General features: G+C 54.1%; 1 protein-coding gene across 1 annotated transcript in view; it reads left to right on the forward strand.

The window, feature by feature from the left end:
• LOC116858870 (coronin-7-like) overlaps positions 1–25097 on the forward strand; it is a 29533-nt gene continuing 4436 nt past the window's right edge. Inside the window, exons 1-9 of the mRNA XM_032843805.1 lie at positions 1–41; positions 1512–1662; positions 1807–2280; positions 4507–4603; positions 5703–5777; positions 9421–9491; positions 9885–10068; positions 12829–12905; positions 23495–23545. Coding sequence (XP_032699696.1) covers positions 1–41; positions 1512–1662; positions 1807–2280; positions 4507–4603; positions 5703–5777; positions 9421–9491; positions 9885–10068; positions 12829–12905; positions 23495–23545 — 1221 coding nt within the window. The remainder of the gene's footprint in view (positions 42–1511; positions 1663–1806; positions 2281–4506; positions 4604–5702; positions 5778–9420; positions 9492–9884; positions 10069–12828; positions 12906–23494; positions 23546–25097) is intronic.

Here is a 25097-nt window from a genome sequence, read left to right on the forward strand (position 1 = left end):
ATGTTCACGTTCATAGCAGCATTATTCACCATAGCCAAGAGGTGAGAGAACCCAAATGGCTGTTGATGGGTAAATAAAATGGGTTCTATTAATGGCATATATTATATGGTGCATACAGTGGTATAATAGACTAAACCAGGACAGAAATCCTAAAAAAAAAAAAAAGAAAAAAAAAAAAAGATAATAAATAGACTTAACCAGGACAGAAATACTAAAAAAAAAATAATGATAATGATAGAAACCTGGCTGGTTCAGTCAGTACAGTGTGTGACTCCTGATCTCCTGGTTGTTAGTTCAAGCCCCACATTGGGCATAGAGCTTACTTTGGAAAATAAAATGTGGGGTTGGGGGGCAAGAAATATTATCACATGTTACAAAAGGAAAAACCTAAGGACACTATGCTAAGGAAAATAAAGGACAAATAACATAGGACTCCGCTGACATGAGATAACTAAAGTAGTCAGACTAGGGGCTCCTGACTAGCTCAGTAAGAGGAGCATGGGACTCTGGATCTCAGGGTTGAGAGTTCGAGCCCCATGTTGGGTGTAGAGAGTACTTAAAAATGAAACCTTAAAAAGTGAATGCATACATAAAGTAGTCAAACTAATAGAAAGTAGAATGGTGGTTACCATGGTGGGGTTGGTGGGAAGGAGCAATGAAGAGCTGTTGTTTGATGAGTACAGAGTCTCAGTGTTGCCTGAAAAGGTTCTGGATACCTGTTGCCCAACACTGTGAATGTCCCTAATACTACTGAACTGTACACTTAAAAATTGTAAATCATATATATATATATATCTTAACCACAGTTTTTTTTTGCTGTTGTTGATTTTAAAAGAAGCAATATCAGCAGTAATCAAACACCACAACTGTGAGACAGCACTGCGGACTCTGCTGGAATTCCAGAGTTCCAAGTGTAGGCTCCCCAGAGAAAGCTGTATCCAGTGGCTGCTGGACTGCTCAGAATTCCAAATCCCAGGCCTCAGTCAACTCTACTGGCCTCTTATTTTCAGTTTATGGAGATCAAAGTCGCTCTTAACTCGCTGGGTAGGATACAAGGTAGCCTTTGAGACTTCAAGTTTACTTGTGAAAACTGAAAAAAAAGAACTTGCATCTGGGGGTCGGTTGGTGCCCTCCACGACTGCAAACTTCTTCAGAATCACCCTGTGGGCAGGTACCTCCGGACAGGCTCTCCTCTGCCACAGACTCCGGAAATTTTTGCAGCAATCATTGGCATTCCTCAGATCAAAGTCCTTTTTACAGACACGCCTGAGCAGGTGTTCTGCCTGTTCTCAAGCAGAAAGCGTATTCTGGAGTTCGCTTTCAAAGCAAAGAGAAATATGCTTGTGGAATGAATGGCCCCAGGTGAAATGAAGCCGTTCTCTTTTCTTCCTGAGTTGTCTGGGGACTAAGCGAGTCATTGGTGGGGCAGCGGCACTCTGAAAGTTATTCTCCATTTCTCTCACGTTTCTGCCTTTCCGTTTATCTCTAAATCATACTTGCTTTCATTGCAGGTGTCAGTCCTGCCCTACGGCGCCCAAGGCCTGCGCCAAGACATGCCCTAATGCGGGGATGCTGAAGGCCGCACCCTTGCCCTCAAGTCCACCTGGCCTAAGCAGGAGGAGTGGGACGCGGAGGCGCTGGAGTAAGCCCAGCGATAGGGATGTGCGTCAGACCTGGGCTCCCCTTCCTTTCCCCGCTGCCACCCGCTATCTGTGTGATCGCGGCCAGCAGCTCCTCTCTCCTGAGCGTGGTCCCCGAGTCCGAAATGGAGCTAGTCTACTTCTGCCCCCTCTCTGCCCGGCGTAGGCCGCGCCCGGGACGCTGGAGAGCCGCCCGCCGGAAAAACACCTGACTACAAAACCGGGACTGTGCCCCCAGCCCCCGCGCGCGCCCCTCGAGGTCGGGGGCGGACAGCGCGCCGCACGTGATCTCCCCGCCCGCGCCGCCAGCCCGCCGGCATTGGGGCGTGGCCCCGCCTGGCGGCCTCGCGGCGATTGGTTGCGGGGCGGGGCCGGCGGCGCTCCCGCCGGGGGAGAAATGCCAGGGGCGGGGCCCGGTGGGCCGGAGCGGGCTGGGATTGGCCGGGGGCGTGCCGGGGCGTGGCCGCGAGCTGCAGCAGGCGGGTGGGGCCGGAGGCGGCGGGAGTCGCGGCTGCTGTCCGTGCACCTGAGAGCCGACGCCCGGGTCCTCGAAGCTGCACCCGCCGCCGTCCTCGTCGCCATGAGCCGCTTCAAGGTGTCCAAGTTCCGACACACGGAGGCCCGGCCGTCCCGCCGCGAGGTAAGCCCTGCCCTCGGGCCCCTGCGCCCCTCCCCCTACCCCGGACCCCGCTCGGGGACCCCTGAGCCCGCCTGCCCCGGGGCGCCCCCTTCAGGCCCGGGCCCGGCTGTTCCGTCGCACTCGGAGGACAGAATCAGGCGTTCCCTGGCCGGGTCCCTCTCTGGCCGCTCTGTGAGCGCCGCGGTCCGCGGGCTCGCCCGCCTCGCCCCGGGACCCCCGAAGCGGTGTAGCTCGCCCAGCCGCGCCGAGGCCTGAGGCCTGCAAGGCTGCCTGCCTTCTCGGCTTCCGGTCGGCCTCGCCGGGCACCGCGGCTCGGGCGCTGCTGGCACCAGCTCCTCCCCGCCGCCCTGATCGGCCCTTCCCGGGGCTGGGGTATGGGAGAGATGTCGCTCTCTCCGCTGGCCTTGACGAGTCCGGGTGTGTCAGCTGAAGAGCGGGAGCCCCTCAGTCAGAGGCGCGCCCCTCCCTCGGGTTTCCGCCGGCGCTTCCTTCTCTCTGGGCTGGCGCAAGAGCAGCTCTTCTCTTACTGGGGTGATGCTGCCAGGGTTGGGTGGGGTCTGGGGAGGCCCGAGGAGGTGGAGCCCAGAGGAAGAGCTGAGCCAGGTGTTGGGGCGCCTTGGACCCCCCGGAAGGGCAGCCGGCCTCATGAGGGGTGTGCTTCAGAGATGATGCCAGTCCAATTCTGCTGCTCCCAATACTATTTGGAAGGCTTAGGAGCTGACCTCTAGTAACCCCATCAGGAGCAAACGCACAGCAGGGTAGCTGGGGCAGAAGCCCAGTTTTCATCCTCTGGACATATTTCCTCTGTACTTCCGTGTGCTCCTGGAACCACAACTGTGAACACCACAGCACTTTACTTCCTCTGAACTGCTAACAGTTTTGTGAGGGAGACATCCAGCAAGCAGACATGCCTGCAAGGGCACTGCAAGTTTTAGTAAGTGCCCCAAAGAACACGCAGGAAGGGCTGGGATGGAGATGGAGATGAATGGCCACGTGGAGGTTAATCTCCTTACAGTAGTCAGGGAAGGCTCCAGGGAGAAGGTGACATTTAAGCTGAGGCCAGGAGGGTGAGAAGCAGCCAGCTATGAGAAGAGTGGGGTGGGAAGGAGCCTGGAAAGTGGGCCAGGGTAGATGGAGGGCAGTGATGGGGAAGCAGGCTATCAGATGGTCCAGAGCAGTCCTATAGAGTTCGAGGGCCACAGGAAGAAGTTGGGTTGTTTCTGAGTGCAGTACTAAAAAGGTTGTAAGCAAAGCGAGGGGTGGAGAGGTGCTCAGATTTGCATCAATACCGTCCTTCTGCGTGCAGTAAGCACTCCTTTATGGTCTGGAGTATACTCGATGGGCTTTGGGGCTTGTCCCAGGTGGGCCGCAGTCCAGCAAAGTAAACAGATGAGCATGGGACCAGGGATTACAGAGAAAGGTTTAAACAGTTTAGGGTAGGGAGATGGGAGGACAGGTGATCTGTTCTCCTTTTAAAGGTATTTCCTATCACTCTGTGCAGTAAACATGAAAAAATGCAAGATGATAATGCAGGTGAAAATTGAAATAGAAACTTGCATGGGAGAGGCGGTTTCTGGTGCACTGTGGGTGGGAAGGTTGGGACACAAGGGTGTTCAGTTTTCAGGTGGCCGGGATGAGTGTCACGGAGTGCTTTGATACCAACAAGAGAAAACATATGGACCTTGCTGATCTTTAGTTTCAGAAGGAGTGCTACTTTGCCCCTCCGTATGTGGGGGTGTTAACATTATTGCCTTCTCTCGGGGGTGCAGTGTTCACCTTTCTGTGAGACCTTGTGGAGAGGCCTTGATTCTTCCCCTTTCTGAGCTTGAGTGTTTTCTCCTGGGGCTTGCAAGGAGACCCCTGTGCTTGGGGGAGGCCTTCGGCAGTGCCCTGGAGGAAGTTGAGTCTGTCTTCTGTTTTAGGTGCTCACTTCTGCTTTCACTGCTTTTCTCTCTCCCTTTTAACAGGAATAACCCCCTGGCCTCTTGACTACATTTATCCAGAGCTTCCCTTCTGACAGTTTTCTCCCCCTTATTAGAGAACTGATTTAATAGACCAAATTACTCCGCTGTGATTGAGGTTATCATTTCAGTAATATATTGCATATCCTAAGGGAGTATGAGTGGGCACAGGGTTAGATCCAAAGAAATGCATTTCTAATTGTGCAGCCCCTGCCTTAGTTATGAGCAGAGACCTGGCTGTCACAATTCTTTTCTTTATTTTCAGGCCTGGATCAGTGACATTCGAGCAGGAACCACACCCTCATGTGGGAACCAGATCAAATCCAGCTGCCACTTGATTGCATTTAACTCTGACCGTCCAGGTAGGGAGCTGGACGTGGATGTGGGTGGACATTCAGACATTGTCACCCTAATAAAGATGGGGCAGAAGGGCAGGCTCATTTCAGGCCGGAGGCTTGAAGACTCCTTGGGGTCAGAGGTCAGCACCCTGCAGGGCCTTAGACCCCTACAAAGTGGTCAGTGTGCAGAAATGGATTGATTTTGATGTGGTTATGTACTCATACTTTATATAAACCACACTGCCTGTGGTTTTTTTTTGTTTTTTTTTTTTTAATTTATTTGAGTGAGACAGACAGTATGAGTGGGAGGGGGAGAGGGAGAGGGAGAGAATGTCAAGCAGATTCCACACCGAGCATGAAGTCCAACATGGAGCTCGATCCCAGGACCCTGAGATCATGACCAGAGCTGAAACCAAACGTCAAACGCTTAACGCACTGAGCCATCCAGGTGTCCCTGGCTATGGTTTTTAACAGATTGGCCAGGACGATAAGGAGAGGACTGCCCTCTTTGTTTTCAGCTATCCCCATATGCTAGCCATTCCTCATCTGGGCGTCTGGGATTGTCTGGAGTCAATAGGAACACCAAGATTTGAAAAGCTCCCCTATGTTAGTTGGGACTTTTTGGTCACTAGTGATAACTTGAACGTCAAACGGAGTTAAACAAAATTCAGATAGTTCTTCGGCTGGTGTCATTAAGTCATCCAGAGGCTTTGGGCAGAGCCGTATGCAGAGGCTCACACATGCCATCGGCCCTGACCTGTATCCTGTTCTCGAGCTGTGCTGCCCTTGGATGATGGCTTCTTTCTCAAGAAAAGCTGGGGAAAGTGGCCACTGGTGGCCCTAGGCTGACCCCATATGACCCACAATGTGAAAAAGAGACAATCTCTTTCTTCAATGTGTTCTGTACATCTGATGTCACATGTTCTTTATGTCACATGTTCTTTCATAGGAAAAGAAAATAATCTTGGATCAATCACTGTGTTCAGGGGGATATTGTCTTATGATTGGTGGAGGCTCTGGGAAGGTCCAAGGCTGAGCTTTTGGGTCTCCTGTCCTCTGGGTGCCCTGGGCAGTAGAAAGTTCCCATTAGGACTGAAGTCAGAAGCCCCCATGTGTTTGACAGGTGTGCTGGGCATTGTGCCTTTGGAAGGCCAAGGAGAGGACAAGAGACAGGTGACCTACCTCGGCTGCCATTCAGGTGAGTGGAGACTGGACCAAAAAAGTCTAGAACTTGCTCCTCCCTCCCTGGGTGCAGGGACTCCTACTCACCTGAAGCCACAGTCCCATGGCTGGCGAGGTTCCTCCTACTATACCTTGCTCTACCTTCGTACAGTGTCCATATTGGAAGGCTGGGTCCTGGTTGAGCATTCCGCTTGGGCAGAGAGAGGGGAACCTGAGTGCTCCAGGTCGCCCACCTGAGAGGATGGGGACGAGTCCGGCCAGCACCATGCTCCAGGTCGATGCCGTGGAGTGCACTGTGGCAGACTCAACCCTCTGGGATTCTTAGCCCTGCATCTTCTCCTGGAGCCCAGCAGACCACCCCTCACCACCAGGCCTCCTCCTCAGCCAGGCTGCTCAACACCCTTCTAGGAGGGGGCCGTCCGGGCTTCGGGGCTGGAGATGGGGCCTCACAAAGAGAGCTTTTGTGAGCTACATCTGCTTCTGGGGGCAACCGGCAGCCCGCCTGGCAGCCCGCCCGCTCCGAGGGAACAGCTCCCTCTCCCTGGGCTGCGGCAGCCCTGGCCCAGCTGCCTCCTCGCTCCCTGTCCAGCTGCTGCTGCGGCTGCGGGCCAGCCCCTTTGGCTTGCGTTCCTGCCCCTGCTAGGCTGCCTGTGGGGAGGGAAGAGGGCTGGCCCTAGGTCCCCAGTCTGAGTGTGCGGCTCAGTCCAGCTGATGAGAACAGCAGCCAATTAAGTAACCGTGGTGAAGCCTGGTCAAGAGCCCTCGGTGTGCGAAGAACAATGTCTACACCTTCTCATCTCATTCTTTCTGAAAGCCTTTCACGACTTTATTGAGGCATCGTTTACGTACCATTGATGTGACTTGTTTTGAGTGAGGAACTCAATGACTCTTATGGAAGTGACAGAATTGGGCATCCAAAACCCAATTTTAGAACGATTCCCCAGAGGATCTTCCTGCCCCTTTGCGGTTAATCCGTTTCCACCTCCGGCTCCGAAGCCCTGGGCTCCAGCTGATCTACTTTCTGGCTCTGCAGCCCGGGTCTGCGAGCTACTGTCACGGCCAAGTCTGGCCAGCTGCCCGTCTTTGTAAATAGCGTTTTTGGGGACACAGCCACCCTCTTCATTGGCATTCAGCCTGTGACTGCTTTCTCCCAGCAACCACAGAGTTGAGGAGGTGTGACGGAGACCATATGGCCCCCAAGCCCTCAAGTATTCGCCGTCTCACCCTTTGCAGCAAACGTTTGCCAGCTTCTGCTCTACGGCCCGGCCTTTTCTGGACGTTTCGCATAAATGGAATCATACCGCATGGAGTCTCTCAAATCTGGCTTCTTTCACTTAGCATAACATTTTGAGATTCATCTTTGTTGTAATGCATGGCAGGAGTCTGCTTTCTTATCCATTCTTACACCTTTCTGAAGACAGTTTTTGTTATTTTTTTAAGATTTATTTATTTGACAGAGAGCGAGAAAGCGAGAGCACAAGCATGGGGAGTGGCAGGCAGCAGAGAAGCAGACTCCCTGGGGAGCAGGGAGCCCGATGCGGGGCTCCATCCCAGGACCTGGGATCATGAACTGAGCCGAAGGCAGACGCCTAACAACTGAGCCACTCAGGCAGCCCTGAGCCCTGTATTCTTGATGCATGTTACCCCTGGGGGAGCTGCCCCAGGTTGCTGGTGCCTGCCGGGTAACGAGCCCCATTACTGGGGGGCCTTCGAGGGGAAGCTGGACCAGGCCTCTTTTGATCGGGTGTGGCTCCCTTTGGCCTCAGCCTTGCTGGAATGCTGCATGGGGGGCACCTCTAGTTCCTCAGAACCTGCCTTCGAAGCAGCAGGCACCAGTCTGCCTTCCAAGGTACCGCCAGTGGGGGAAGAGTGCGGTGGGCTGGCCTCTTGTTGCTCCCCTGCCTTTCGGGGGTGCCTTCTGCCTCCTGGCTCAGGGCCAGGTGCCCTTCAGCCCAGCTGCCCAGACAGCAGGGGGCTGGGAGGTGTTTCGGAGTGTTCCTGCGGTCTGGGCTGTGGGGTGGCTGGGGACTTGCTCCGACCTGGGAAGGGCAGCATAGTGCTGTGCTGAGGGTGTAGGTTCTGAAACCAGACTGACCGCCCAGCCATCAGCCTTGTCCCTTCTTAGCTGTGTGGCTCTGGGCAAGTTACTTAAACCCCTTCTGTGCCCACATCCTCATCCCTCCCCGTTGGGGATCACACCATAGTGCCATCCTGAGGGGTCGCTGTGAGGATTTGATGAGATAAATGCATGCAAAGGACACAGACCTGCCGGCCAGCTGGACACTCAGCTTGACCATGTCCCTGGCTCTCGTTCCCTCGGGGATGCCAGCTTGCTCATGCTGGCTGTGGCACCCAGCTGGGCCCTGCCCTGTCCCGTGCAGACCCCACAGTCAGGGTGGCAGGGTTTCCAGGAGTCCACACCAGGGCTGTCCCAAGGGGTGCCTGTTTTCATCTGCCCCTTCTCTTTTCTATTCTGGCTGGGATGCCTGGAGTCTGGCTGTGGCCTGAGAGGAACACAGACCTGCTTGACCCCCAGTGGAGGCCGCAGAGGTAGTCACTCCGCTCCTTCCTCTGGTGACGCAAGCCTGGCCAGAATGCTCATAGTTCTCTACCAACCCCCACATTGAGCCCTGGCCTCCTCACCCCCCCTTGTGAGATTCAGGAAATGTGGGTTTCCCCTCAGGGCTGTGGCTCACTCTGTGTGTCCCTGTCTCCCCCTCCTGGCCTTCCAGAGGTGAACAGCTCCGGTTCTTGGGTTGCAAAGAACTGAGACCAACTCCAGCTTGCTTTGGCCAAAAAGGGATTTAGAGGAGAGCTTCCAGAGCTGAGGGCCTGGGGAGTTTCCAAAACCAAAGGAGCAACTGGACATGCAGGCCTGCGGAGGGTCCTGGCACGGGAGCCGATGGCTCCCTCCCGGCTGGCTACCCTCCACCCCACCCAGGCCAGTCCCTGACGTACCCTGTCACGAGGCCTCCCAATTCCTGGTTTAATTCCCTTAAGAGAGAAGCTGGTTGCTCATCCTTGGATCAGATACACTGTGGCCCCCCCACCCCCCCGGTGTGGTCTCGAGGGGCAGAGAACTCCTAGCTTGCACATGTCACCCAGATGCCGGCTTCCCTGATGTTCTAGTCCTTCATGTTCTTCAGGGCTCCCCGCGTCTCCTCCATGAAGCTGCCCTGAGCCCTGACCTGAGAGGCCCTGAGCTCAGCCCACCTCTTGCTCTCTCTGCAGAGACGCGTGTGTGTCTCGCTGTGGCGGTGCTGAGGGTCTGTCAGGGCTGGGTGGTGTCTGTCCAGTTCGTGAATCCCTTGTGGGTTGACACTCGCATTCATTCACACGTTTGTAGGCTGGGCCCTGCACTGGGCTCTGGATCTGGGGCAAATGCAGGTGCTTGGGGTTTTGAGGAGCTTCCTGCCTGTCGTCGTGCTGACCCCCTGATGCCAGGGCCTTTGCCCATCCTGGGGGATGTGTATCACAGGCGGGAATTTCCAGTGTGACTTTCCTCGTGGACTTTCAGCCTGCCGCCACGTGGGCGGAGTTGTCCCCACCTCTGAAACCCCGGGCTGTGGTTCCTCACCTTGGGGAGATATCCTATTGGGCTGGAACCGAAGTTCTGGGACGTTCTCGCCAGGCCTGTGTCAGCCATTGCTTTCCTACAGACCTGGTCACAGACTTGGACTTCTCTCCTTTTGATGACTTCCTCCTGGCCACGGGCTCAGCTGACAGGACGGTGAGTGGAGCTGCTGGATGAGCTGCTTGATGTCCCTCCCAGTCCCCTCCAGGGCCCTTGGCCCCTGCAAAGGCCTCCAGAACTGGGTTAGCCCAGAGCCTCAGTTCCTCGGCCTACACTGGCTCCCATGTGCTCCTGTGCCTTTGGCAGGAGCTGTGGCCCTGACTTGCTGTCCCGTTGCTGGGCTGCCTGAGGAGAGCAGGGCTGGGGTGGTGTGGGACACTGGAAGGGATGGACCAGAGCCCCTGCCCTGTGTCTCTTTGCCCCACCCCCATCCCCACCCCTGATGACATGCTGCGATCTTGGGCTGGATTACCCTGTCTTCTCATGGGATACACAGCCCCTGTGCCCAAGTACCACCCCCTGGGCTCACGGACTTACTCTTTCCCGCAGGTGAAGCTGTGGCGCCTGCCTGCCGCTGGCCAGGCGCTGCCCTCGGTGCCTGGGCTGGTGCTGGGCCCGGAGCCCGTGCAGGTGGATGGGCTGCAGTTCCATCCCACTGCCGATGGCGTCCTGGTGAGCGCAGCGGGCACAGCCGTGAAGCTCTGGGACGTGGCCAAGCAGCAGCCCCTCACAGGTATGGACCGCACTGGCTGCCCTCCCCGGGCAGCCCCCGTCCGGACGGCACGCTGTCACCTCCTGTGTTCCTTAACGTGAATTCCAGGATATGTGTTAACGTCTTGTGTGTCAGTGATAGGAAAGGTGGTGAGAGTCTAGCAGGCATATCCCAAATGCTCCGTCCCACTTCCTGTAGGCATCTGTTTTCATTTCATGAAATTGTTTTTCCTCCGTATGCGCAAGTAACTTTCTTAGTGTTGCTTCTTGAGTGGTATGTCACTTCTGTTTTGAAAACAAACTTCTGGCTGCTTCTCTGCCAGACAAGGGTTCTGCTGTCTTGCAGCCCCTTCCCCGAGGCTTCTCCACTCGTTTTCACGGCTGAGCCTGTCTTGGTGTGCTCCAAGTCTGGCTGCTCTAAGCCGCCCCCGCAGCCAGGGTGCCTTATAAACAAACAACAGGAATTCATTGCTCGTGGCTCTGGAGCCTGGACGTCCAAGGTCAGGGTGCCGGCCGACTCGGTGTTTGGTGAGAACCTGCTTCCGGGTCACCGATGGCTGTCCCAGTGCTTTGTCCTCACCTGGCAGAAGGGATGAGGGGGCTCTCAGGACCTCTTATCAGGTCACTGATGCGGGTCAGGAGGCTCCACCCTCGTGACCCGGTCACCTCTCTGAGGCCCTGCCTCCAGACTCTGTCCCAGCGGGAGTTAGGCTTCAGTGTGGGGGGGACACAAACATTCAGACCAGCACAGATGATGACAGCTTTGGGTCAGATTCCTCAGCGAATGGCTATGACCCCATGACCCATGTGGAGGCCTGGTGTTCTGTGGTAATGCCCCGGTGTCATTTCTGCCAAGGCCCTGATACGCGCATGCCCTTTTTAGGGCAAAGACACAGGGCTCCAAGAGCTAAAGGACAGCCTTGCCTTATAGGGCTGTCTGGAGCATCCAGCATGGGTCAGGCTCACCGAGGTGAGATCCCTACCTCTGGGGCTGGGACCAAGGGGGCAACCGAGGGCCACCAGTACTGTGAATTACCCAGCTCCTGGTACCATCCAGGAGACCGGCCTGGCCTTTGAAGCAGAGGGGACGGTCACCAGGCAGTCTGTCAGTAGGGGGTCACCCAGTTGTAACTGCTGTGTCTCAAGCCCTCTCAGCCCCGGACAGTGCTGAGGCCTTCCTGCCAACAGTGGTTCCACAGGCCACTGCTGCCATTCCCATGTCGCAGATGAGGTTAAACAACGGGGTCCAGCCCATGGAGTGGGTGGGCAGCAGGGCTGGGGTTAATCCCAGGGGGAGGAAGCCCGGGCAGAGCGGTTATCTGCTGCTGCAGAACAGATTATCCCAGATCATAGAGGCTTAGAATATTTATGAACATTTATTATCTCGCAGTTTCTGAGGGTCAGAGATTCGGGAGCTGCTCACCTGGGTGGTCCCAGCTCAGGGTCTCTTACGAGGTTGCGACTGAGACGTTGGCTTCCTCATCAGGAGACCTGGCTGAAGCAGGAGGCTCAGCTTCTCAGAGGGTTTGCGGACATGGTGCTGGCTGTGAGGAGGACACCTCAGTCCCCGCCACTGGGCCCCTCCCCGGGCTGCCCCCACAGCCGGAGCTGGCTCCCTCTGGTGGACCACCATGGGGCAGGGAGCAGGGAGGAAGCGTCAGTCAGTGCCTTCCATGGCCCAGCTTTGCAAGTCACACGCCTCCACGTGCTCTTGACTGTCTTCAGCAGAAACGAGTTACTAAGCCCGGCTCCACTCAAGGGGAAGGGAATGGGGCTCCACATTTGGAAGAGGGTGCCTTAGAGCCCGAGGGCTGCCATAATGAAAGCACCACAACCTGGATGACTTCAAGTCACAGAGACTTCCTGTCTCACAGTCTGGAGAGTGGAAGTCTGGAACCCAGGCGTCCGGGCAGGGTGTCACCTTCTGAGGGCAATGAGGGCGAGTCTGTCCCAGGCCCCCCCAGGCATCCCTCGGCTTGTACGTGGTGTCTTCTCCCTGTCTTCTTGCCTGTGCATGTCTGACTGTGCGTCCGTCCATGTTTCCCTTTTCACGAGGACCAGTCCTACTGGACTAGGACCCACCCTGAATGATATCAGCTTAAGTTGATCTTCTAAAAAGACTCTGTTTTCAGACAAAGGTACGGCATGGGTGCTGAGGGTTAGGACGTCAGCATCTTTTTTTTTTTTTTCCTTTTAAGTTTATTTTTTATTTTTAAGTAATCTCTCTACCCAGTGTGGGGCTCGAACTCCCGACCCCGAGACCAAGAAGTCACACGCTCTTCTGACATTGCCAGCCAGGCATCCCAGCATCTTTTTGTGGGGAGACCATTCAACCTCTAATAGAACGAGCATCCCATAATCCGTGGGTGTATTTTAAAACCATCACGCTGGGGGAGGAGCAAGGATGGCCCAAGCAGAGGCCCGGGGTGGGAATGTGTGTGTCCTGGCCACGGGCTGGTGTGACTCAGTTGGGCTGTGTTGGTGAGTGACTGGACGTTAGCCTCAGTGGGACGTGAGAGCAGGGAAGCTCAGAAGGTTTTAGAGTAGAAGTGTGGCCCGATGTGGGCAGGGCTGAAGGAAGAAGTCCAGGCGCAGTGCAGGGGGTCTGGAGGGAGATGCTGGCCTTGCTCCTCCCACTCGAGAGAGAGCTTGCAGCTGCTGCCTCCGCCCTGGGCACCACCCCGAGCTGGGCCCTCCTGTGCCCACTTACCTGGTGCCCCCATTGCTTGGGACAGCGTGGGGAGACCTTGGACCCCCTCCTGACCTTGCTGCTTCTCTGCAGAGCTGGCAGCCCATGGGGACCTTGTGCAGGGTGTTGTCTGGAGCCGGGATGGAGCCCTGGTGGGCACGATGTGCAAGGTAAGTCTTGGGGAAATGCCTGTGGTACGGACTGAGGCGTGCTGGCTCTGTGCGGGGATATCATGCTGGGGAGCGCATGTCCTGGGCTATACCTGGCGGGTTTGGCAATATTTACGGGTCAGGAAAGCGCTTAGGTCAGGAGCATTTGTGAATCTCCTCTCCCCACCTCAGCTGCTCTCACTTTCGGCTTCACATCTGCATCTGGAAACCCCCACACACTCTCGCTACTAGGGTATGGGTCCCTATCAGATCGGGGCTCAAGTTAGGCCCCGTGCTAGCCCCACCCCCAACCCTGGTGTCTGTGTTTGGCTCCCCTCCATCCTCAGCCCACCTCATCGGGCTGCTGTGTGCTTTGTCCACACCACTGTCCTTCCCAGAAGGTCGTGTTGAGCAGCAGCCATGCACAGGGCTTGGTGCCGGCCCCCACATGCACTCAGCTGGCCTCTGGGTCCTCACTGATGCCAGGCCCTGTGCCCACTGGGTCCCTTGCTGGTGAGAGTAGCCAACATGGCCTAAGGCATCATATAGATGAAAAGATCAGTGTGAGCTGTGACGGGGCTCTGAGAGAGGGACACGAGGAGCTCTGAGCTGATTGAGAGGCCGGGGGCTTGGCCTCAGGCAGGGACCCGGGAAGGGAGGGTTACTGGGGTTGGATGGGGAGAGCTGGGCAGAGTAGTGATAGGTGTAGGCCTACAAGGGGCTGGGGGCAGAGAGCAGTGGGCGAGGCTGGAGGCACGTGCACAGGGTGACACTTGTTACCGTAGAAGCAGCAGGAGACCCTGGGATGTTTAAAGCCAGAGAGGGGCGGGCCGTGGTGTGAGGTGAGCAGATTGGTATTTTGAAAGCTTCCCAGTTGCAGTGTGGACAGAACATTGCAGGGATGGGTGGTACCTAAAAGGGATGGTAGGCCACCTCCTCGGGGAGGCAGATGGGTTGATGCAGAGAGGTTTGGGGGACATGGAGGGGACATGGGCTGGGGTGAGGTTTGGGGGGTCAGGAGGCTGGTTCCAGGGTTACAGGTTGGAGGGGAGGCCTGCTGTCCAGACAGGGAGCTTCTAGGGGTAGTTCTCGGCCTTTAAGCTAGCGGGGGCCTGGAATGTCATGGCCTGGAGCTCTGGGTGTCAGTGTGAGCTGAGGGTGGGAGGACAGGTGGCATCTGCATTGCAGGACACCTACCAGGAGAAAGAGGGGTGTCCCCCGAGCAGGAGAGAGGAGGGTGAGAGGAGGGTGGTAGAGTGAGCCTGGAGAAAGGGTCAGAACCTGTGCAGAAGAAGCAAGGAGCCACCCTGTGGCAGGAGAGAAGCTGAGACAGGCTGGCAGTCTATGCCCCTAGGCCCAGGGCAACAGGGTCCCCGAGGGAGGTGGCTGGGGACCCCCGGAAGAGTCTGCTGAGGGGTGAATAACGGTTATCTGTTGGATTTGGGGAGATGGGTGATCTTTGGGACGTCTGGGGATGTGCTGTGTCTTAGAGCCATTCATGAAGGATGGGAAGACGGCAGAGTCTGCAAGGGCTCCTCTGGCGGCTAACTGTAGGAGGGGGCATGGGGGGGTCCTCTTACGGAGAAAATGTGGGGTCTCCATACTTGGGGATCCTGTTTACAAACTTCTCTGCTTTCTCAGAACACCCATTTCCCAAGGTTTTCTTTTTTAAGACTGATCGATTGATTTTAGAGAGTGAGAGTGCACACAAGCGGAGGGGGGCAGAAGGAGAGAGAGAATGTCAAGCAGACTCCACACTGAGCTGGGAGCCCGATGCAAGGCTTGATCTTCGGACCTTGAGATAGTGACCTGAGCTGAAATCAAAAGTTGGATGCTGGGCGCCTGGGTGGCTCAGTGGGTTAAAGCCTCTGCCTTCGGCTCAGGTCATGATCCCAGGGTGCTGGGATTGAGACCCGCATCGGGCTCTCTGCCGGTGGGGAGCCTGCTTCCTCCTCTCTCTGCCTGCCTCTCTGCCTACTTGTGATCTTTGTCAAATAAATAAATAAAATCTTTAAAAAAAAAAAAAAGTTGGATGCTCAAATCGACTGAGTCACCCAGGCACCGTAACCCCGTGTTCCCCCCGCCCAGTTTTTTTAATCAGCTTTTCCCCCCATTCAGTTCATCAGACAGTAGGTTCTAGACATTGGCCTATGCTCTGGGGTCCATGGGGCTGCCAGCCCCAAAGGAGCCCCTGCTGGAAGGCGGTGTGGTTCTCTTACTCAGGCTCCACACAGGAGAGCAAGGCTTCCCAGAGACAATGAGGTCGGGCCTGCCCTCACTGAGGAGGAGGGGACAGGGTTCTGGGCTGAGACCTCCCCCTCCAGTGAGAAGCCCTCCCTGCCCTGCATTTCCACACCCTTCGCTGGTGTGTGAGAGAGAGGCGCACAGAAGGAGACCTGGAGGGACGGAAGGAGATGCTTTCGGGAAATTCTTGCTTTATGGTGACCAAAGTGCAGTCGTTTGTGCTTGTTTCACTAACTTGAGAGAGCAGTGGAAAAGTAAAGAAAAAACCATCACCTGTGATCCTCCCACCCAGGGGCAGTACCAGTCACCATTTTGACATCTCTCTCTCTGATCCCTTCTGAGGCAGGTCTCTCTGTACGTGTGGAGATCACGCCTCCAGGTTCTCCACCCTGACTTCTCTGTTCTGCATAAAAGTACATTCTCCGTTTCATCAGTAATTGAACAAACGTCCGAAATACCTTATCGTATAAGTTTACCAGTTTACTCGTTTCATAGGTTGTAACGTCTGAATATATTTGTATATAGATTTTTGTTTCTTGGGGCGCCTGTGGAGTAGTCAAAGAGGCACCTTCCTTTTACAGAGCTCGGAGCCCAGTGTGGTTGATTCGGTTTTCGCTGTGGCTCCATAAAGATGGATTAGGACGCAGGGATGTCTCCCGGGGTTTCTGCTGCGTTAGACGGCAGCCGGGTGTGGAGTCCACAGGAGGAGCTGCAGGCAGCTACAGTCCAAGGGAGGTGGGGTGGGCTGAGGGCAAGTACAAGGCCAGGTGAGAGCAGTGGGTGTGGGGTGTGGGGGATGCGGCATGAGGGGGTGGCTTGGTCAGGTGGCACCGTGGCAGTGGGACAGGACGGGACATGGGGAAATGTAAGGAGCATTGCAGCTCCCGGGAGAGGGGGCAGTGCTGGCGTCAGGCCTTGGTGGTCAGGTGACAGCGTGCGTGGGGAGGAGGTGGGCGTGATTTCCCAGGAGAGTATGGTGGAGCTGGGAGGAGAACCCAGAGTGTGGGGAAGAGGGTTTCAGGTGTGGGGATTTCGTGTGCAGGGTTGACTGAGGAAGTGTTCGGGAGCTGTCCAGCCCCTCTCCCCAGGGATCAGAGCCCCATTTACCACCTAGTTTGGATGGTGAGGTGGGATGAAGAGCTACCCAGCTGAGAAAGCCCTGTTGTGTCCTGCCCCTTCCTGTTGGCGTGATGACTCAGCTTCTTGCCTGCCGGTGTTCCCGGAGGAAGAATAAGTGTGATGAGGCCACAGCTCATTGCAGAGGAATTCCGCGTCCCCTCTAGACCCAGGAAACCTAAAGCTGTAGGGAGGAACAACGCAGATTTCCCGAGTGGATCCCTGGAGTGGAGCCCTCCCCCAACGCCCCACTCTCCATGCTGTTCCTAGACCTAGGGGCTCTCCCGGTGGGGACACAGTACCTTACAATGCCGTTGTCAGGGTGCAGCGTCCTGGAGGGGACGCTGGCCCAGCAGGGTGTGACCGCCACTCATGACCTGCCAGCGCTGTCTCGGGGCACCAGAGTCCTGCGTTCACTGCCACCCTCTTCTGCTTCAAGGGGTATCCTCAGGGTCCTGGGTGGGTGTGTCAAATGTAAAAACCTGTGGGGAATGGTGCAGAAGGGGAGGCCACCCGATGACTGCAGATCAAGAGGAGAGGCCCATGGGCTCATCCTGAGCGTTGAGGGAGCCAGTGAGGGGGCCGTCCCTTAGCAGGAAGGAGCCTGCGCCCTCCTTCGCCAGTGGTTGCAGACTGGCTCTGGGTTTACACACAGCGCTGCCTGAGTCAGGTGGGGTGTGGGAAACACTCTGCTTCCTCCCAGAGCCCCCCGCTCTCCACACCGTCTCCCACTTGGCTGTCTGGTTCTGCCTCCCAGGACCCCTGATTCCCTCCAGGCCCTGCAGAAGCCCCTTCTGCTCCCTTCCCAGCTCTTCTCATTAAGGGAAAGGCAGGCAGCCGCTAGGGGGCGCGCTGGCCTCACGGATAGTCCAGCCAGCGGCGCTCCCGCTCGGCGTGCTCTGGTCGCGCCTGTGAGCCCAGGGGTATGTGCCCCTCTGGCGCCCAGTGTGACCTCTGGTGTGGATCCAGTGTCGAGTTCCGGCATTTGCTGGCCCGGCTGCCTTTGGGGAGTACCCAGTGTGGCAAGAATTGGAACTTTGACCCATGAGAGGTGCTGCCATCAGTGATCTTCTTCCTACCTAAGCGTCAGGGGTTTGCCGGCATCACCGAGCCCGTAGGTGGTGGAGCTGGTGTCCAAACCCAGGCCCTCGGGCTCTCCACTGGGCTCTGTTGCTTAGCTGGGAGTGAGTGACCTTTGCTGTCAGGAGGCATCTTCTCTTTCTTTCTTTTTTCTTTTCTTCCTTTTTTTTCTTTCCTTTCTATATATTTTTTTTCTTTCTATTCTTACTTTCTTTTTTATCTATTTATTTATTTAAAAGATTTTATTTATTTATTTGACAGAGATTACAAGTAGGCAGAGAGTCAGGCAGAGAGAGAGGGGGAAGCAGACTCCCTGCTGAGCAAAGAGCCTGATGCGGGGCTTGATCCCAGGACCCTGAGACCATGACCTGAGCCAAATGCAGAGGCTTTAACCCACTGAGCCACCCAGCTTCCCCAATATATTTATTTTCTTTCTCTTTCTTTCTTTCTTTCTTTCTTTCTTTCTTTCTATATTTTATTTCCACGTACTGTCTTACCCAGTGTGGGGCCCAAACTCACAGCCCTGAGCTCAAGAGTCGCACAGTCCACCGACTGAGCCAGCCAGGAACCCCAAAGAGGCATTCTGTCTTGCCCACCATCTCTCCAGATCCCTTGTCTCTCACAGTCTCACTGTCTCTCCCTATTCTCTGCCTCTTGCTGCCCCGTCTCTGTCCTCCATCTCTAGTGGTCCTCTCTCTCCGTCTTGCTCCGTGTTTCATTGTTCTTTCTGCTTGTTTTGGTCCTGTGTGTCTCTCTGTCCTCTTCTGTCTGTCTTGACATTGCATCCTCCTGCAGAGCTGTGGAATGGCGTGGACTGGTGCTGCTGCACAGACAGCTCGTTCCTGGCCTGGGTCTGCTTCCCACGTGGCACAGGGCAAGTGCTCAGTAAACGGCAGCTGCGAGGACTTTATCAGGAGTGACCCAAGAGCCCTGGGACCCCTCCAGGTGCAGCAGGGAGACCTGGGACTGGTCTGCCAGGGGAGGCTGGGCTTTCGAGGCCTCTGGGCTGGCCCCCCCTCTTCTCCAGTTGTGCTCTCACCCACCACCCCCTCCATTCCCATCACCTAGTCTTGGCCTTATCTTCCCCTTCACATCACATGTCAGGAAGTTCCTGTTTCCACATCTTTGTTCATGCATTTCCACTTCCTGTGAATACCTTTCCCTTCCCAGTGCAAGCTCTGCTTGTCCGTGGAGTTTCGTCTCAGGTCTGAGTTTCCGCAGTTCCCCGTGACCGCTTGTGGGTTGCGGAGTCCAGTACTGGGCATGGACTGTTTGCAGCCCTGCCTCCCCAGCACCTGGGCTGGAACAAGGCAGAAACCAAGCAGACAGTACCAAGAGTTCCCATATCCGTCCTCCCATCTGGTCTCATGTTGGTTGGGATGCTGCGTCTGTTATGGTTAAACCAATTTTGCCACATTAACTAAAGGTCGGAGTTTATAAGAGGCTTCACTCTTGGTATGGCATCGTAGAGGTTTCCACAAGTGCAGGACATCAGCCACCCACATGACACCATTGTGCAGAAGAGCTGCTCTGCCCTAAAAGTGCCCTGGGCTTCACCCCTATCCCTCCCTCCGTCTCCCGAACCACTGACAACCACTGACTTCTTTGCTATCTCCATGAGATTTGCCTTTTCCCTAATGTCATATTGCTGGAATCACACAACATACAGCCTCTCCAGATTGGCATCTTTCACTTAGTAATGTACATTTATGGGCGTACCCTGTCTTTTGGTGGGCTGGCGGCTTGCTCTTTATGGTGGTAAAAAACACATCATAAAATTTACCATCTTAACCCTTTTTAAGTAGACAGTTAGGTGAAGTTTACTTACATTGCTGTGAAGCAGATCTCCCGAACTGAAACCCCATACCCACACACATTAAACAACAGCTTCCCTTTGCCGGCCCCCTTGCCCCCGCCTTCAGTAAGCACCATTCTCCCCTCCATATCTGTGATGTGGACCCTCTTAGACACCTCTCATAGGTGGACCCATATACTATTCGTCTTTTTGTGACTGGCTTGTGTCATTTACCATAATGTCCTCCAGGTTCGTCTGTGTTGTGGCATGGGACAGGAACTCTTTTTCCTGGCAGTATAATATTCCCCCATATGTGTGTTTACCCACTCCTCTGTCAGAGGACACTCGGGTGGCCCCCGCCTGTCAGCTGTTGTGCAGAACGCTGCCATGAGTGCTGTGAATGATAACATGACCCTCTTTTCACTTCCCCAGGGGAGGTACTCACAGTGGAATTGCCGGGTCATAAGGGAATTCTATTTTTACTTTCTTGAGGAACTCTCACACTGTTTTCCACAGCGGCTGCACCACGAGGGTTCCCACTTTTCCAGGTCCTCGCCAACGCTTATTGTTTCCTGAGTTTTTGACAGGGGCCATCCTCACGGGTGTGAGGTGATCATCGCATCGTGGTTTTACTTTGCATTCCTCCAATGATTAGTGATGATGAACATCTTTTTGTATATTTCTTGGCCATTGGTCTACCTTTGGAGAATTATCTGTTCAAGTCCTTTGCCCGTTTTTTAAAGAGAATTATTTAACTTTTTGTGGCTGTACAAATTCTTCGCTTGTTCTGGATACTAATCCCTTATCAGAGACATGATCCGCCGACATCTTCTCCATTCCCTTTGGATGACTCTTAACTCTGCTGATTGCATCCTTTGAGGAACAAAAGTTAAGTTTGGTGTAGTCCCGCTTGTCTGTTTTTGCTTTTGTTTCCCGTGCTTTTAGTGTCCTGTGCAAGAAATCATTACCAAATCTGACGTCGTGAAGCTCTTCCCCTAGGCCTTCTTCTAGGAGTTTTATGGTTTGGCCTCTTAGTCTTTCTCTTTATCACTGCACAGTATTCCATTGTGTGAATGCACCACAGCTGATCTTTTCCGCTGTTGAGGGACGTGCTGATGGCTTCTACTTCTTTGCAACTTTAAAAGTGTTACAAACATTTATACAGGCATAATTTCCTTTTTTAATATTTTGTTTGAGAGAGAGAGCACACGTGTGCTCATACAAGCACGGGGAAAAGGCAGAAGGAGAGGGGCAAGCAGACTCCCCACTGAGCGTGGAGTCTGAGGCAGGGCTCGACGTGGGGCTCAATGTGGGGCTCCATGCAGGACTGGATCCCAAGACCCTGAGATCATGAGCTGAGCGGAAGGCAGACGCTTAACCGCCTGAGCCACCCAGGAGGCCCAAGAGTATTTCTGGCTTTGTAAGAAGCTGCCAGGCTGCCTTCTAAAGTTGCTGTTCCATTTGTATTCCAATCAGCAAATAAGAGTTTCTGTTTCTCCGTAATCTTGCCAGCATCTGATGATACCATTTTTTTAAAATTTTAGCCGTTCTAATAGGTGTGGCATAGTAATTCACTGTTGTTTAAGTTTATAATTCCCTATGAGATGTGATATTAAACATCTTTTCATGTGTTCAGTTTTCACGCTGTGTGTCTTTTTTGGTGGACTGTTCATTCAGGTCTTTTAACCACTTCTTTTTTTTTTAAAGATTTTATTTATTTATTTGACAGAGAGAGATCACAAGTAGGCAGAGAGGCAGGCAGAGAGAAGGGGGGAAGCAGGCTCCCCGCTGAGCAGATAGCCCCATGCAGGGCTCCATCCCAGGACCCTGGGATCATGACCTGAGCTGAAGGCAGAGGCTTTAACCCACTGAGCCACCCAGGCGCCCCTTCTTTTTGAGTTTTAAGTGTTCTTTGTATATTTGGGATACAAGTCTTCTCTCAGATACATGCCTGCAAGTATTTTCTCCCAGTCTGTGGCTTGTCTTTTCATTGTTTTAACAGTGTCTCTGTAAACCAGAAGGGTATGATTTTAATGAAATCCAGTTTTATCTTTCACAGGTCATACTTTCAATGTTGTATCTGTAAAGTCCTTGCCAGGCACCTGGGTGGCTCAGTTGGTTAAGTGACTGCCTTCGGCTCAGGTCATGATCCTGGAGTCCTGAGTCCCACATCAGGCTCTCTGCTCAGCAGGGAGTCTGCTTCTCCCTCTGACCCTCCCCTTTCGTGCTCTCTCTCATTCTCTCTCTCTTTCTCAAATAAATAAATAAAATCTTTTTAAAAATTAAAAATTAAAAAAAATAGAAGTTCTTGCCAGGGACACCTGGGTGGCTCCGTTGGTTAAGTGTCCAGTACTTGGTTTTGGTTCAGGTCATGATCTCAGGGTTGGAAGACAGAGTCCCATATCAGGTTCTACTCCGCTCAGTGCAGAGTCTGCCTGGGATTCATTCCACCTTCATGTTGGTCCTTTTCTGCCCCTCCCCCAGCTTGCACGCGCTCTTTCTTTCTCTCTCTCTCTCTCTCTCTCTCTCGCGCTCAAAAAAAAAAAAGGCTTTAAAAAAAGAAAAAGGAAAGAAAGTGAATTAAAAGTAAATAAATAGTCCTTGCCAAATCCAGGGTCACCCAGAGTTTCTCCTGTATTATCTCCTAGAGCTTTTATAGGTTTGTATTTTACAGGTAGGTCTGTGATCCCTTTCGAGTTGACTTCTGTAAAAGATGTAAAGTCTCTGTGTGGATTCATCCTTTTGGATGTGGACGTGGAGTTTTTCTAGTACCATTTGTTGAAGAGATCGTCCTTTCTCAAACGTATTGCCTTCACTTCTTTGTCACATATAGGCTGACTGTATTTGTGGAGTTCTGGCTCTGGGCTGTCTGTTCTCTTCCTTCGATCTCTTGTCCTTACGTCAGCACCACACTGTCTTGGTTAGCAGAGCTTTAGAATAAAGTCAGGCCCCGTCTGTCCTTCGACTTGGTCTTCTCCTTCAGGATTGTGTTGACCATGCATTTTCTGCCTGTCCGTATACACTTTAGAATCTGTTTGTCCATAACCACAAAATAACTTGGTGGAGTTTTCACTGGGATTTCGTTGAATCTGTAGATCAACTTGGGAAGAATGGACGTTTTGACGCTATTCATGATTATTATTGATTATTGATTATATCCCTATTCACGGACATGGACTCTCTTGTTTACTTAGTTCTTTGATTCTTTTCATCAGAGGTTTGTAATATCCTTCCCATAGATCTCATACGTATTTTGTTAGATTTAGAGCTAAGCGTTTCGCATTTTTTCGTGCTGGTGTAAGTGGTACTGTGTTTTTCATTTCAAATTCTGATTGTTCCTTGCTGGGTCGTTGTTTTTCAAAATATGAAAATATGAGTCCACGCTGAATGCAGCAAAGTGGAACTGTGCAAATATGAAAAGAAGAAGAGCTGATCACCCCCCACCTTCCCCGTCCCCAGCACTAACACACAACCCATGCTGTTCAAGACCTTTCTCCTTGCTCAGCAAACTTGCAAAAGCTACAGGAATGTGGTCAAATAGAGATCTTTGTTTATTTTTGCCGCAGCAGAATCACACCATCCGCGTTATTCTCCACCGTCCCTGTAGCACTTAACGATTGGTCATGGCCAAACCTGTAAGTAGTCAGTGGATGTAAATTCTGCCCCCCTTTCTCCCCCAGTCCTTTATGTGTGTACATTTCTGCACGGGCACACCCACTACAAGGGAATAGAGTCCTTCTGCGAGGTATGGGCACTTCATTTGGTGTGTGTATATACGTATTTGTATGTGTATGTGCATATGTATACGTATGTATATGTCTTATCTATTCCTGTCTCCAGCCTTAGGTAATCTGAGTCAGTAGCTGTATGCCGAGTGACGGCTGGGATGTGTAAACTTGCTATCCTGGTTAGTCACCAAGTTCTTTAGGTGTAGAAATGACCTCATCTTTTGTGCTCCTCCGGGCTGAGCTGAACGCAGGGCCAGGCATTTACCAGCTGGTAGCCTAGAGTTTGGTTTTGGGCCTCATTTTCTCCATCTGTGACGGGGTCATGGTGATAGCACCACTTCATAAGGTGGCTGGAAAGATGGGGAGAGATCATGTGTGTAGTAGGCCTGGTGCATTGTAGGTGCTCAGCAAATGTGAACTCCTGTGTCTGAGTTCTCTGGTGTGGGTGACTGGGGCAGGAAAGAGGGCCTGCCCCCTGCAGTGAGAAGTAGAAGCCAGGCTGGGGAGGGGTCCCCTGGTGCGTGATAGCAGCCCTGTGTACTAGGAGGTGGGGCCATCAGAGCCTGTGGGTAGGGGAGAGAGGCTGGCCTCTAAGGACCCTCCCTGTCCCAAGTACACTCTCTTTTTACTCCTCTCTCCTTTTCCAGGACAAGCAGCTGCGGATCTTTGACCCCAGAACAAAGCCAGGGGCCTCCCAGGTGAGTTGTGTGGGCTGGGGGTTGGGCTGATGCCCTAGTGGCTCCAGCAGGTATAGGTGGGGGCAGGCTCCGCCTCTTAGCAGAGATTCTGTCACACCCCAGGCCTGATGGGTGTGTAGGGGTCACCTGGGGTGGGCTCCTGCTACCCGAAGCTCTTTCTGGGAAGCATGTTTTGAGTCCTGGGAGGACCTGGCTTGGATCACAGGGAGGGGCGCAGCCTGGCTGTACACAGGCCTTAGTGGAGGCGTCCTGTGGCTTTAGGAAGCTATTCTGAGACTCCAGCTTCCTCTCCTTCCTTGAGACCCTAATGCCCCCCTGCTCATCCTGGCGCAGTTGGCAGAGGCCAGCCTTGGAGGAACCAGAAAGACACAGCCGCCCACCCCGTACCCTTCTAGCCTCACAGCCAATGGACCTTCATTCTGTACTTGGGGTCTGGGGGACCCAGGCACTGAGCATGTTTGGTTTCTGTCGGTGATAGTGCTTGGGAATGCCTGGGGCCTTTTGAGTGCTGAGTGGGTGATGGGTTCTGGGTTCATGCTACAGCCACTGAGCCACTGGGGAATCATTCATTCATTCGACATCAGCTCAGTACCAGGCATGTGATGAAGGGCCTGTCACTGGGGCTATGGGAAGCCGTTAAGAGAGTTTTAAGCAGAAAGTGAGATAAGCAGGTTTATGGTTTTGAAAAATTTTTCTTGAAGGTGAGGAGGCTTCTTTCCTGAGGAAGGTAAAGATCAGGGAAAGAGCTCCCCAGTGAAACCCAGGCCCTTCCCAGACACCCTGTCTCCATCTCTAGGACTTGTTCCCTACCTGGGGTCAAGGGTCATTCACCAGCCTAAACCTGATCAGCAGTAGCGAGGGGTGCAGGGCCTTGCCCCCATACCTTTAGCATGTGCCTGCGCACACGCACACACAGGATCCCCGTCGCATAGGCCACAGCGGCTTTTTGTCCACGATAGCCTAGTTGGTTTTGTTTCTGACCAGCCGAAGACCAAGAGGAGGTCCTGTATTGACCAAGCCTGGCAGGTGTGGTTTCAGCACCCCCCGCCCCCATTCCAGCCCACCGTGGCCTTGCCTCCCGGGGAGCTTGGCCCTGTGGCTGGTGGTGGTGCCTGTCTGTGTTCCAGGACAGTGTGGGTATGAGCAGTGCGCCCCACTGGAGTTTTCCGTGTTTGACCTCCAAGCCTCTGCTTGGAAGGGGGCATCCCAGGTTGAAGGAGGGAGGTTGAGGCCCTCCACCTCCAGCTTTCTCAGGGCCCCGAGGCACCACGCATGGTACCCCATTCTTGCCCCAACTGGGCATTGTATGGGGCCAGCTCCCCTGGCCTGAACATTTTCTTCCTTTCTTGCTGCCCCCTCCAGCAAGTGGTGGTAGGGTAGACAGTGATGGTGCCGAGGTGGAGACCGAGTGGCTGCCGTCCAAAGGGCTCCAAGTTTCTAGAAGAAGGGGGAGAGGATCTGGTTCAGGAGGGAGCCCCCCTGAATGGGGCTTCTGGGCCAAGGAGACCTGGGAAGAGCGTGGGTGGCTCCTACCCCCTCCCAGCTGCTGGGA

This window comes from Lontra canadensis, unplaced genomic scaffold (assembly GCF_010015895.1).
Source record: "Lontra canadensis isolate GAN:19392208 unplaced genomic scaffold, GSC_riverotter_1.0 scaffold143, whole genome shotgun sequence".
Classification (NCBI taxonomy): Eukaryota; Metazoa; Chordata; class Mammalia; order Carnivora; family Mustelidae; genus Lontra; species Lontra canadensis.